At 40.7% G+C, this 15123-nt stretch overlaps 1 protein-coding gene across 3 annotated transcripts in view; it reads right to left on the bottom strand.

Moving 5' to 3' along the window:
• Positions 1 to 15123, bottom strand: part of DENND1B (DENN domain containing 1B) — a 153973-nt gene that overhangs the window by 81846 nt on the left and 57004 nt on the right. For all 3 annotated transcript variants that reach the window (XM_075287410.1, XM_075287411.1, XM_075287409.1), the window contains exons 5-9: positions 13531 to 13650; positions 10153 to 10222; positions 8875 to 8955; positions 5453 to 5506; positions 3480 to 3590 (exon numbers count right to left, since the gene is read on the bottom strand). In XM_075287410.1, the coding sequence (XP_075143511.1) occupies positions 3480 to 3590; positions 5453 to 5506; positions 8875 to 8955; positions 10153 to 10222; positions 13531 to 13650 (436 nt within the window). The remainder of the gene's footprint in view (positions 1 to 3479; positions 3591 to 5452; positions 5507 to 8874; positions 8956 to 10152; positions 10223 to 13530; positions 13651 to 15123) is intronic.

The following is a 15123-nucleotide window of genomic DNA, read 5'->3' on the forward strand; positions in this document are numbered from 1 at the left end:
AATAGCTTGGCATCATCTTAAACAGAGGGAGTCTGTGCTGGAATCCTGTACATCACTGTATTCACATTTTTTCTTTGCTAACCTTCTTCTGTTCTTACATGACACTCACCTCTAAAAACTAAAGGCTCACCACATTTTCTGACCATAACCAGGACCATAATTTTTTAAAATCATTTTGAAAAGTCTTTCCCCATGTAGAGAGATGCATATCCTCACGACAAAAACACAATCCTAAGACACCTGCAGCCCATCATGGCTTCCTCTGTCCCGTCCCTTTATCCACGAGATTAAATAATAACATAAAGAGGAAAGTCAAATAATCTCAACAAAGGAAAGTCATTGTGTGCTAATGTCTAGGTGAGGTAGACTGAAACCGTGAGGAGTGGGCTTAGAGAATGCACTCGAAAAGAGAACCCTCTTCTGCTGACAAAGGAGCATCTATGTGCACCCAGGTGACAGCAGACACTATTGTGAGAGCCTCTCCATTGGGTTTTATGTGCTTGTGCATGTGTGAATAATCAGAAATCTCATTATGCTGCTCGAGACTCTTAAGGAACCAATGAAATAAAAGACCTCTTCACCGACACAGAGAAAATAATGAACTTAATGTACTTAAGTCAGATTACTGCTCTACCTCTTATAATACAGAAGAGCAGGTGGATAGTAGGATGAATAACACATTTATGGGGTACCATCTGATGCACCGACAAGGGAAAAGTCTACAGAGGTGTAGATAGACGGACAACGGATACAAGTTTAATCTTGAAGGCCTCTCTAATACGGGATCTCCATAAGTGAACCCTTGCGGACATTAGTATTAATGTATTATTAGCTATTTGCCTATTAGCATATGTTGTACACGCAGCTTGAATACTCACCAAACCTTGCAGTTTCCTTATCAATTATTAAGTATCGTATGTGATATTCATGTTTCTATTCAGTATTAAAGGGGTTGTCTCAATATTTCAACTTAATACCTATCCACAATAATCACAAAAATTAGGATCCCATGCCCCCAAGCTTGTACTCTGTTCTCCCTTCATTGCTATTGGACTGCCGAAGAGAAGGTTAGTACATCACTTGACTATCTACACGAGTCCTATACAGTTGAATGGAACACAAAAGGGAGGTCTAATCACCTTATTGATAAGCTTCAGATCTTGTGATAGCCCTTTAAATCATGTATTCCAATACAAAACCTATTCCTTACCTATTTAACAAATCCTCCATTCTTTCTCATTCTCTGCATGGTATCTCCTTCTCAAGTACACAGGAATCTTCCAAACCTGCTCCTGTATTCATGAGTGAAGCCTTGCTGCCCTTTTGTCTTCCAGACCCCATTAAATTATTGTCTGTGACCACAAACATCATGTCTGTTAGGAGACTAGAGGCTGTTGTCACCGAGACTAAAAGTGATGTCAACAAAAGTGCTCTGATTCTTACTATGGGCAACTGGATGGGCAACTGGGGTCCCCACTGGACTATGTTTATATGTCTATTCCACAGTAATCATGTATGGCACACATTAGTAAATTGGATAGTTATGGAGCGTCTTGCACCTTCCTCCTTACTGTATTCTGCAGGGTATGCGGATTCCATAGGCCTATTCAGCTTGTCAGAGGTAAAGTTATAGGGAAGCTAGATCAGCAGCTGCTAAAGAACTTGGGCAAAGTTTACTCATTCTGTAAATCTGATATTGTTGGTAGACCGTGGGCGAAACTACCAGGGTAGGAGACATAGCAGCTGCCATGATGCACAACAACTAGAGAGGCCATCACCACTAAGACCTAAGGTGCAATTATTGATAGCTATGGACAATGGAAGGGGAAGTGGAAAACTGACTGCACCTCTATTAATTTACTGGGACATCATAATGCCTGCATGTGACATCATCATTAGAACTTTCTTCATATGTTGTGATGTCATAGCGTGCAGACTGATCTTTTAGCACTTTCACAACACAGTGTACATTAACCCTATACTGTGACATCACTGTGTGAATTATGTCTGTACTGTAACATCCCTGTCTTTATTATCCCCATATTGTGACATCACTGTCATCACTGTCTTTATTATCCCTGTACTGTGACATCACTGTGTGTATTATGCCTGTACTGTGACATCACTGTGTGTATTATCCCTGTACTATGACATCACTGTGTGCATTATGCCTGTACTGTGACATCACTGTGTGTATTATCCCTGTACTGTGACATCACTGTGTGTATTATCCCTGTACTGTGACATCACTGTGTGCATTATGCCTGTACTGTGACATCACTGTGTGTATTATCCCTGTACTGTGACATCACTGTGTGTATTATCCCTGTACTGTGACATCACTGTGTGTATTATCCTGTACTGTGACATCACTGTGTGTATTATCCCTGTACTGTGACATCACTGTGTACATTATCCCTGTACTGTGACATCACTGTGTGCATTATGCCTGTACTGTGACATCACTGTGTGCATTATGCCTGTACTGTGACATCACTGTGTGCATTATGCCTGTACTGTGACATCACTGTGTGTATTATCCCTGTACTGTGACATCACTGTGTGTATTATCCCTGTACTGTGACATCACTGTGTGCATTATGCCTGTACTGTGACATCACTGTGTGTATTATCCCTGTACTGTGACATCACTGTGTACATTATCCCTGTACTGTGACATCACTGTGTGCATTATGCCTGTACTGTGACATCACTGTGTGTATTATCCCTGTACTGTGACATCACTGTATGAATTATCCCTGTACTGTGACATCACTGTATGAATTATCCCTGTACTGTGACATCACTGTGTGCATGATCTGCACTGAAAAATCACTATGCACATTATCCCTCTGCGTAAAGGAGACCAAAATAATAGTACACTTTTCAAGTTCTGAACTTGCCATTGGGCCCCATGGTTACTTGCCATGCCCCTGTGGTGGACTCTGTCACAATCACAGGGACAAATATGTGTATGTCTTGCAAGAAGGTGACTAAATGATCAAAAGTGATCACCGGAAGATCTACCTACAGCACCAGAGATTTCCTCTAAATAGTACACAAACCTATTTTATGAGCTCCACGGAAGTGAAAAAAAAAAGCTTAAGTGTGTATCAAAAGAACAAGGACATAAGAAGGTATAACAGGAATAGCCGTCATGGATAAGGAAGTAAACTTAAAAGAAAGAAAAACAAAACTTTTTTGATAGTACTTGTATAAGCAGGATCACTGTATGTCACTGTTTAGTTACCAAAGCAATCGGAAAGTACACACATGCCTCAAAAAGCAAACAATGTGTGTCACCTAGATAAACCGGGGAAATAAATGCCAGGACAGTGAGGGCGAAATCTAAATCCTGCTGAGGTGTATACGCATACCATTGCCTTCTGTAAGCACGTATACTGGCTCTCCCAAACATAAATAGGTGTGTTAGGTTTGTCACTTGTTCAGTACAGTACTGTCACAAAGCCTGGACTCACCGTGCTTAGTTTTCTTGAGGTGAAGATAATTCTGCGCTCGTGTAACATGCTGGCATATATCTGAAGCATATTATTTACATCCACCGCAACAAAATATTCTGTCAGATTCCGCTGTTTACAGAAAATGAAATAGAACATTAGTTACCTCCTGGTCATGTAATGTACAAAAAGATAGCGGCAAAAAATAAAGAAATAAAGAAAAATTGATGAAACAAGCCGCAGTGTTGTAGGTGATTAGAATCAGACGACACTATAGTCTGTTACTATGGAAATGCCCAGATCAGCTATACAATTAGAAATCTTGGATATATTTTTTTAATGTAGGCTATTTGCAAAGTTGCTTTATTGTCATTTTGTATTCATAGGAACAATAATAAAAAAAAAGTTACAGACAATGATGTAAAACTGGGAAAAACGTTAAGTCTAATTTCTCTCTCATAGTGTTACAGCACATAATATACACCGATATAATACTGATATATGATATCCTTTTTATTTCACTTCATGACAATTCTAGTCTCGTTTTGGACAGAAGCCTAAATTTAAAATTCTGCTGAATTCCTTTCACTGGAGTACAGCGCATTATGGGAGTCAGGGTAATGGTTACACACAAAGAACATGGTTATAGTATAGGACATTAAATGGGATGAGCAGGACTCGAAAACATGGCGGCTTTTATCTTCTCAGGAAGTGACCTCATGTCTGTTGGTCAGGTGCCACAGCTCCAACCCATTAAAACAATGGGGTCTGAATTGCACCATGTGACCAACAGACATGAGGTCAATTCCTGGGAAGAACAAAGCAGTCAAGTTTTTCAGTCGTAGACTACTCCTTTAAAGGGGTTATCAGACTCCATTAAAAAAAATGTAAAAAAAATTATATATATATATATATATATATATATATATATATATATATATATATATATATATATATATATAGCTTTAGGCGGCAAATTAAAAATATAAACACAAATGGCACATGACCGACTGGTCTAAGTAGTCATATGATTTTTTTGTTTCAATAATTTACACCATTTTCAGCCTATAGATATACTTTATGACGTCACTGCCCAGTTATGAGAAGAAATATACATCTAATTCCCAATCTCAGTAGCGAGAGTATGGCAATTCTGACTGACAACTTTAAGAATAGTTAAAATGGGAGCCATTAGCAGTTGTCACTTTTGGAAAACAAGAGAGGATATTAACTATTTATAACAATTGTCAGGACTAAAGGGTGTAAGAACCAGACAGATGTAACACATCAGGCGTCCTGAAAGAAGTGCATTATATGGGTAGAGCTTCTATATGCCGCTTTATCTTTCATTAATGGTAATCCAGGCAGCAGGACAGCAAACAATAGCTGCTGTCATTGGTCGGAAAGGGAGAGACTGTACCTGCTCTTACCAGAAGGGCGGGCTGGGTGGGGGGCAGTGCTGCTATCAGTGATACTATACTATGACTAAGGGCAACGTCTTCCCAAAACGCATCAGTGGTCCTGAGTGTACATATATACATGCGCCCAAAAATTCCTCTTTGGGTATTCTGCCATGTGTCAGGATTGTCTATAACACTTGGATTTCTGCTGTGGATGTGCAATCTGATGTGTTGTGTATAAGTACAAGGATAAATCCCACTCAATGGGGCTCATCCGTATATGGCCAAGGTTTCAATTTCAGAATTTAAACCAAAATCCTTATAAAATCCCAAATTTGTCAACAGGATCTTAAAAAGCTGTCTCGCATAAAACTAACAGACTAACGCACATTTTGTTGGATTACTACGGATAGCCTATAATTCTTAAACTGGGACAATGATGAATAATTGGATTCCTATTACTGAGTTTTTCTCAAACACATGTACGATTCTCTCTTTAATATAAAACAGAACGCACAAAGTGATTAAGTTAACAAGTAAACAGGCTTATTGGAGGAAAACAGACAAGTGGTTAAAACCCAATTAGATACATACACTTTCAGGGATTGTTGGCAGTCCGGTTACGTCAGGAGTAATGAAGAACGAGTGCTAGCCGGGAGGGAGGGTCGGGGAAAAAAGACAACACAGGTTAATTAGGATTTAATAGGAATCTTAGTCAGTACTTGGTGCAAGGATGAGGGGAATAATAGGATTTATTAGTTCTGTGGTATGTGGGCACTAAATGATTCCAACAGTAAATGGAAGTAGCACCCTCAATTGAATTTATCAGGATAGAAAGTGGACAGAAAATAAAATGTCAGTATTAAGATGGAAGATCGGCTCTAATGTGTGCTCTTCATACAGTAACAGCAATACGCAGTGACACAATCTATAGTTTCAGAACGTGGGGCTCCTGGGTCACAATAGAAAATTTGGAGCAGGGGCCCAACACCTCCTACGTGTTATTTATGGTATTGGAATCCACTTATATGGAGGACATCAGAAAGTCTCAGGCTTCAGGGTCCAGTAGCAATTGCTACCTCTGCACCACCAATAACTAAGCGCGTGTATTGTTTCCCATATATTAAATAAACTAAAAGTAAAAACTTATACAATGCCCAGACAGTGCTGGCGGATAACCAGTAAAGCTACAGAGTAAAGTGATGGGGTGCTGAAATTTACAGCGTCGCTATAGATAGCTACTCTGTGCTCACTATCCATTCATGCTAAAAGAGGAGGAGACCGGAGCAGGGCATTTCTGTGTCCGTTAAAAGGGGAAAAAAACAGAAATGGACGGGTTTTTTTCCCCCCTTAACATTAACTTTATGAAAACATTCACATCAATTTTTTTTTTGCATCTATTAAATGGATTTGCTAAATGGATATCAAAAAACATAATGTGAATGTAATCTTAGGCTTCATGCACACATCACAGTGCACCATCCAAGAGTCAGTTCTATTAATAGTAGACCAGGTTCTATTCTGCCCCATGTCATCGGAATAGAATAGATTGGAAGCCCCCATCCCTAATGGAGTGCACTTGGATGACACTCACATTCTGCTGCAAAATTGGTCCTAACTCGGATGCACACTCAGTCGTGTGCATGGGGTCTAATATTACTGAACAGCTCTGGCATCACAGCCGGGAAAGCCCATTGGGTACACAGGAGGGGGGAAAGCATTTCAGAGGGGTGGGAATGAAATTAAGACCTAAAAACACAGGTTAGATGTTAAAGTTTAGCAAATTTGTGCGCAACCCAGCAAAACGCTAAAGACCTAGAAAACGGATATCCGTGTTGTGCTTTATAATGAAACAGTATGGACGCACACATTGGAATGCCAATGTTTCCTGAAGTATCGGAAAAGAATAGATTTAAAGAATCAGCGCAAATCATTGATTTAAGAATTCATTGGAAAAGAATTTATTCTAAGCAGAAAAAAGGTAATAGTCATATAGGACAAGTAATGGATTATTCCAAGGTAGTAACGTGCTACTGAATTTTGGCTTAGTGAAGTGAAATGTGAAAGGGATAGGATCGGCACCGCAATTCATTTTCCAGATTGGAGAAAATGTTTTGCTGCAGAGTAAAACTCACCCTGACCAGAGACTTACCAGCTCAGGAGTGGACTGGTTTTTTAAAAGGGGTTCACGTGATATGAACTGTAGTGGATTCTTGTAAATAAGAAATTGTAGCCATTAGCAATTCTCTAGAGTCTAGCACTAGTGACATATCTATGCGGAGGACATCTTACATGTGAATTACAGGGGTATTGCGCTGTCTGCAGATACAGGTTATTTACAGTATAAAGACACACCTTTTCTAGGAATTTGTCACTGTTCAAGATCTCTGCTTGCTGTCGGTCAATAAGAAACTTCGTTTTTTACTTCCAGAATATAAAATGTCCTGATCGTATGAGGGACACACAAGTACCCGGCACTTTATAGGTCACAATCTGCACTGTATATTTGGTTTAGAAAGAATCAATCTAATGCGTATTTGGGCCAAACCACACACTTTGACCCCTCTGTCTTTCCACAGCCCAACTCAGACAGAAGCAGTAAAGATCCTCTAATTGATTAAAGGGCCAGTGACTAAATTCTATGAAAGTAAATATGCATCTAATATGTATATGCGTCTAATTAATTGTACAATATTAATAATTGTGTATTAGAATTAGAAATAATCTTTTTTTTTTTTCTGACTCCACAGCCCTGCACAAATGTCAGATGTCAGGGGAGAGGAGAACCATGTTGGATTTGATACACCCAATGCTTTTATCGGTGGACATAAGGCACCACAACAGGTGTCTGCCAGAGCGTACTGCCGTCTTTCCACTAAGACTGAGCCGAGTGTGCATGTGTACATGGGATGGGAAAATCATCAGTCAGCATAACAAACTGTCTTAAGTAGGTAAGTTCACACAGGGTTTTTTGGATTGGAAGCTGAGGAGTTCTCAGGTTCCGATCCAAAAACCAGGTAGCCGCGACTGAAAGCTGGTGCACTGCACCGCCATCCAGCCGCGCACTCTGCTCCGGATTAGGCCCAATGAATGGGTCTAGTTCGGAGGAGGGAGTTTCTTCAGGCTGAATCGTGAGGCGAAACGGCCTGAAGAATCAGCATCTTGCATCTCGGTTCCCAGAAAAAACTCCTGAGCGGCTCCCATTGATTTCAATGGGAGCCGACTTTTTGGTCAGGATTTTGAGGTGGATACGGCCTCAAAATCCTGACCAAAAAACTCTGTGTGATCTTACCCTAACTCTTTACTTTGTCTCATGACCATGATAGATTGTTATCCACTGGAAGAAAACAATGAATGTTTTATTGAATAACTGCAGGCAAAGATCGGGAAAAACTGTGAGGAATTAATGCAGAAAGAATACTGTAAATTTATAGAAGTTTTTATATACAATAAAAAATTCTTATATTAGCTGACACACAACAACCCTTTAATGCATGCATTCACAATTCAACATAAAATAACATAGGAATATATATTGCAATATACCATAACATTACTGAGATGACTACTGCAGTGTGATTCCTAGTATGGGTATACATTTTATTAGTTACCATTCCTGGCCCCAAAATAAATTTACTGGGGTGCCCTGGGCACCCGTCAGACACTGGTTGGTTCCTAGAGTTGAGGTGGCCATCCCAGCTCCATACGTTTACTTGTATTTGTGGGATCATACAGGTGTCTCTCCACAGAGAAGCCAACATTAAAACCAGTTCTTATTGAGATACACACTGCTGGTTATTACAGACCAGATTTAATCGATGACTACTATTCTATATCCATAAGCCCCGGGGCACTGTAAATTCTATAAAGGTGATATATGAAAGAATACTTCTATATCGAGTACATATGACAGCACATTCATATAGTATTCTTATCTATAAAGTATACCCAAGTCTACCTGCATACAGAAATCTGTTACTGAGCTTCAAGACAAACCGTAAGACACTTATACCTACCAAGTTGAGGCTAACAGGAGTGTGCGCTTCTGGAACGGGATGGTTGTACAGAGTCTTTAATATATCATTCAAATCATTTTCCTAAGTGAACAAAAATATATAATAAAGAATGTAAAAAAAAAAAACCAAACCCATAAAATGTAAACTGTAAATGGGAGTATAGAACGCAGCACGAAGATCTATCACCTAATGTAGAATAATGTGCAGAGCGCTCTGCAATGCTCTGCAACAGCAATATATTATAATACAATAATTGTATATTCATATAGTCCATCTATATAACAAGGGCATTCTGAATAGAATATTCTCCCTGGTATAAAACGCACTGTATAGCAAACGTCTGTAAGCAAAGAGGGTTTCACGCACTCTCTGCACACCCTCTGCAACTGGACAATACTGAGCTTTGGATTTGGCAAAATGGCATGGTTATAGGGAAATCCAGAATATCAACCCGCCCCATTGATGGACAGGTTAGGGTCACCTGAATGGTGTTTTCCCCTTGTGAATCAACGCCTCCATTGCATAGATATTGTCATTTTTGTCAATATGCAAGTGAGCTCTTTAGAACGACGAGGGCATTGCCATTGATGCAAAGAGGTAAGTGGCAACACCCTTGCTGCTCCAAAAAGGTCATTTGTATATTGACAAAAATGACACTCTCTCATCAATGGAGTTACTAATTCGCAAGGGGAAACACAGTTTTGGTTGATAAGCTGGGTTATTGTCACAGACAGTGATGACCTATCTCTGAGGAAAGGCCATAGATATCTGAGTGTTGGGGGTCTGAACCCCACATTAGCTGTTAGAAGAGACCACAACATTCAGATGAGCTTCTTCACCAAATACCAAGCACAACGCTGTACATAGCCTAGAGGCTGTACTTGGTATTGCAGTTCAGCCCCATTCACCTGAATAGGACTGATCTCCAAAAAGGCCACGTAACAAATGAAGTCACCTATCAGATATTGATCAGCTATCCTAAGGATAAGAACACCTTTAATGTTTATTACTGCTTTTCTACTGCTATGCAAATCCCACCTGCAGAACTAGTAAGCAATCCCCCCATATTCACTACAACGCCAAAATATCCTCCAACAAACCATTTCAATAAAGCAGGTTTCCTCTGAAATTGTGTCAGTCGGCTCAGAAATATATAAGGACACTTTCCCTAACGCACAGGAATATCTGTAGAATATATAGTGAACATTTCCGCTTTGCAGTACAAGTCTATGGAACATTATATTATGAGTTTCAGTAGTCACAAGGTTGACCTGTTACCTGTTCCTTAACCAAATAGTCCGCCAATGTATTTAACAGCTTGTAGTAGACTTCAAACCAGGGCAGATAACTGTGGGAACAAAAAAATCTCATTAAAATTATATAGTATATGAATAAGATAAGCATTAGCTATATCCCTATATTTCCATAGCTATAGACACGTCCAGCCAGTTCAGGTACCACAGACAGTTGCTGATTTATTTGCTGGAGAAGACATTGTGCTGCTCACGGCCGGGCCTAGTCATTTATCATATTACCGCATGAATATTGTTCTCTACTGTCTAATGAAAAATAGCATGTCCCCTCTGTGGGTATCTCCCTCCTCTGGGTGGCAGATTTATGTCCCTGCTATAGAGGGATACCGAGCTGCACAGCGAAGTGCAGGAGAGGTCATGCATTTCAATGTCGTGTTTGGCTGGCCACTGGGGTCATTACAATGTGAAGCGCCGCACATTACACACAAGCCAAAGCCGGCGTGCGAGGGGAACCTCTGCTCTCTAATGTGGAGTAAGATGTCACAGGGAGGACTACAAAAGAACCACAGATACATGTGCCCATCATAGTTAATATTTATAAGGTGTATAGATATATAAATATGGATGTTGTGCACATTACAGACCGACACGACAGTAACAAACGTAGAAGGGTCATGTGCCAAAAATGTACAAAACAGAAAGACAACTACGGCGAATATCTAGGTTTATTTTCAGTCTTCAGTAGCAGTAAATGAAGAAAAACATTATATTCACCTTCTGGCAAACGCAAAAGGGAAACGGGAAATGTCTCTGAGTGACAGTATAGCAGACATGTGGGACTGGCAAAAGAAATTAAAGCAGAAGTGCAAGCGAATGTGGCTTACTATATAGTATATACAGCAAGTGCCAGCACTGTAATAGCACTAGGGCTGGGCGGGTATGACCAAAAAAAAAATAATAATAATAAAAAAAAAAAAAAAATCACAATTAATTGAACATTTTACCTCAATTATAATTAAAGAGGACCTTTCATGTCCTCATACACATGCGGTTTTATATACCGCTAGAAAGCAGACAGTGCACTGAATTCAGCACAATGTCGCCTCTTCTGTTATGTGCTCTGGGACTGGAGATATCGGTGCCGTCATCAATCTCTGCCCACTGTCAGAAGGGTGTTCCTGACAGTATAGCTGGGCTGTAAGGAACGTCCCCCCTGACTGTACTCATCCATAGCCCTGTACTGTCAGAGGGGATGTTCCTTACCGCCCAGCAAAACCAAACTGCAGCCATTGATAAAGAATGTGCCTTAAAAAAACCTTCCACACTCCCTCTTACTATGGCTTATTCCCTGTGTGTATATACTGTATATATCTGCAGATTACCTGGTTCCTCACTGGTTTAGTAATCTGTACTAAATAATGTCTCTCCTGCTGTAGACTTGCACTGATATGCTACAGCTAATGTGATAATGCAAAAATGCAAGGGGATGGGGAAGGTAATAATGACACAGGAGGGGTGTCTCAGACTACCGCAGACTCCCTGTAGGCAATATAGCTAAACTATACTCACAAATCACATCTCTGACTTACTTAAAGGGATTCTACCATGAAATCAAATTTTTTGTCATTGACACGTAGGAACAGCCTTAAAGAGGACCTTTCATGGTCCGGGGCACAGCCAGTTCTATATACTGCTGGAAAGCCGACAGTGCACTACCTTGTTGTTCGGTAGAAATCCTGTTTTTCATCGGTATGCAAATGAGTTCTCTCGCAGCACTGGGGGCGTCCCCAATGCTGCGAGAGAACTCTCCAGCACCGCCTCCATCTTCTACAGGAACGGCCTCTTCACACGTCTTCTTCCGGAACTGGGGGTCAAACTTCTAGGCCTCGGGCAGAGCCGACTGAGCATGCTCACAGGCCACAAAAAAATGGCCGCTTACTTACTGTGTAAGTGGCCATTTTTCTTGTGGCCGCGGGCATGTGCAGTCAGCTCTGCACGAGGCCTAGAAGTTTGACCCCAAGCACCACAAGAAGACGCGTGAAGAGGCCATTCCTGAAGAAGATGGAGGTGGCGCTGGAGAGTTCTCTCGCAGCATTGGGGATACCCCCAGTGCTGTTTGAGCGCTGGGAACCCCCCCCCCCAGTGCTGCGAAAGAACTCATTTGCATACCGACGAAAACCCGGATTTCTCCCAAACGGCGGCGATGAGAAGACATCTAAAGGTAGGAGAAGGATAGCCTTTCTTTAGGTTATTCCTACGTGTCAACAACAAAAAATTCAATTTTAATGGTATAATCCCTTTAAAGATGTTATGCTCAAAAGAAGCAGATGACAATAAATAGCAAGTAAACATCCCCTGCAGGTACTGGTTTACTATCAAATCTGAGCTCCTGACTGGACAACTAATATAGCAGGCACACAACCAACACATATACCTACATAGCATGTAATCCAATCCAAGTTGTACAGAGGACTCTGTACGAGACACATTAGCCGCTCAATGGCCTTATGTGGATTTTATGGACATGCCCTAATAAAGAGTAGGATATAATATAACACTTCTTTTACTGGATATGATCTATAAATGTCCCCGCATATGACATCTACATTTAGATTTACAAGTGGTTTTATGACATGTAACTTATTACAGTCTCTACCCTGGATACAGGGATTTGGGTTAGTAGACAAGCCTGATGTGTGGACTGGAGAACTTCCATCTGCATATAATATAAAGAGTGAGGGTTTTGCTGAACTTTGAGCCTAGCAAGAAATACATGGCCCCATAAGGCGCTGTCCCATCCTACAATCCTTCCCATATTTCATAGCTCATTAGAAGGCGTTTCAGGCAGTTTCCCCTGGAAAGGATTCCCAAGGCTGCTAACTATTAGCAGCCCAGCCTTGCCCCAGGCTCTTGTGCAACTTGGGTGCCACTGCAGGGGACAGTTTTAAATTGAAGGAGTCAGAGGTTAAGTGACGGAGAGGAAGTGGTTTGTGTAAGAAGGGGCAGGTGAGCGGTTACTGCTCCGAGTTAGCAAGGAGACCCTTACTTCGTAGGTTCACATCTAAAGCAAGGGAAACTGCCTTTCCTCCTGTCCAGACGGTAGAAAGTGTTGGGGGTGGGGACTCCCATCTACGGAAAGAAAAAGTCTAGGAAAATTGGAAACACGTGATGTCTGAGCTGGAGAAAAATGGTAAATCCTTTAGAAGAGGCTGGGTTAAACACCAAAAATTACATGTTACCTAACACCCATCTGTGCTGTTAGGAATGAGATGAAAAGGGTAAAAAAAGAAGAACAAGACATATATATATATATATATATATATATATATATATATATATATATATATATATATATATATATATATAGTAATCCAGTACACCAACGTAGGTCTTATACACTCACCTTAAAATACACAGGCAGATTTTACCACCCGACGTCAAGCGGCAGAATCCAAACCTCTGCTTACTATCTATATCAGTCAAGACAAAAGTAAAGTGCTGTCCCATCTGAGACTGTGTACCCCTGCAAGAGACAACGAAAGGAGTATGATATTACAAGAAACATCACAATTTACAGGGAATCCAAAAGATACATCCACATATTCAAAGAAACATTTAGGCGGAGGTCACACGTTGCGAAAACGCTGATTTTTTTTTTTTTTTTGTTGCAGATTCTGCTGCGTTTTTTTTAGCCAAAGCCCTGAATTCTTTGCTTTGGCTCAAAAAATCATAGCAGAATCTGCAAGAAAAACACAGCGTTTCCGCAATGCGGGGGCTTACCCTCAAAGGGTTTTTCTGAGCTAAAAATATTGATGCCTTATTGCCTTAAGGATGGGTCATCACTATCAGATTAGTGGAGCCCAAAATCAATGATCACTTGTTCTCAACAGAAAATGGATTAGAAAACACAGCTTTTTTTTTTTTTTTTTTTTTTTTTCCAGAAGTGAAGCTGAAGGTATAATATCCTACTATGTGAAAGTTTGTGTGTTTGGATGTTGTTACTTAATCACGCAAAGACGCCTGAACCGATTTGGATGAAATTTGGCACATAGATACTTTGTAACCTCGATTAAAACATAGGCTACTTTTTATCCCGGTAAATGACATGGCTTCACGACTGTTATGAATTTATGTTCATATGCTATATTAAACTTCTCTTGCCAGCAGGACTCTCAGCTAAGTGGAGATTGCTGATAAAGCCTGGTCTGTTATCTCTACATGTAAACACACAGATGACCTGAGTCCATTGTGAACAAGTATTTACATATTATCTGATCTGTTCCAGACAGCCCCTTTAATCCAAATTGGTAGTTTGCCAATTTTAAACATGCTGGAAAAAAGAAAATCTAATTTATCTAAAAAATTCTAAAACAACGAGAGTTATGAAGGTAGCCAGAAGTCACAGACTTCTCCTCAAGCGGAGCTCAGGGAGATTGAGCAAGCTAGGTGTCAAGCCAAAACGCCAGAGCAGGCGGATCATCGACACCAAAAACACACTGATTATATACCGTCCCAATGAGCTGCTGAGATGCCAGAACAATCACAGGCACGGTGAGAGGAACAAGCTCAGCGGCAGGCCATCTTCAGATGTGCCGAAACGTCGAAGCAGGCGGATCATCAATGCCAACAACATGCTCATTATATGGCATCCCAGCCAGCTGCTGAGATGCCAGAACAGTCACAGGCACGGTGTGAGGAACAAGTTCAGCACCAGGACAGTTTGAGAACTGCTGAAACGCTGGAGCAGGTCAACCATCGACTGCAGCAATTTGCTGAATATAGGCGGATCTTTGATGCCAACAACATGCAGACGAAGTCGCGGGCAGAGGCTAGTTTCCCATATATTTGCCATTCCTTTTGCAGCCATGTTTGGCATTTTCTCAAAAAACTGCAGCAAAACGTGCAACAAAAAAAGCTGTGTTTCCATAACGTGGGACCTTAGCCTTAAAGTTCAATGTGAAAAAGACATAAGGGTTAAAAAGTATGCACAACATTA

This window comes from Leptodactylus fuscus, chromosome 9 (assembly GCF_031893055.1).
Source record: "Leptodactylus fuscus isolate aLepFus1 chromosome 9, aLepFus1.hap2, whole genome shotgun sequence".
NCBI lineage: Eukaryota > Metazoa > Chordata > Amphibia > Anura > Leptodactylidae > Leptodactylus > Leptodactylus fuscus.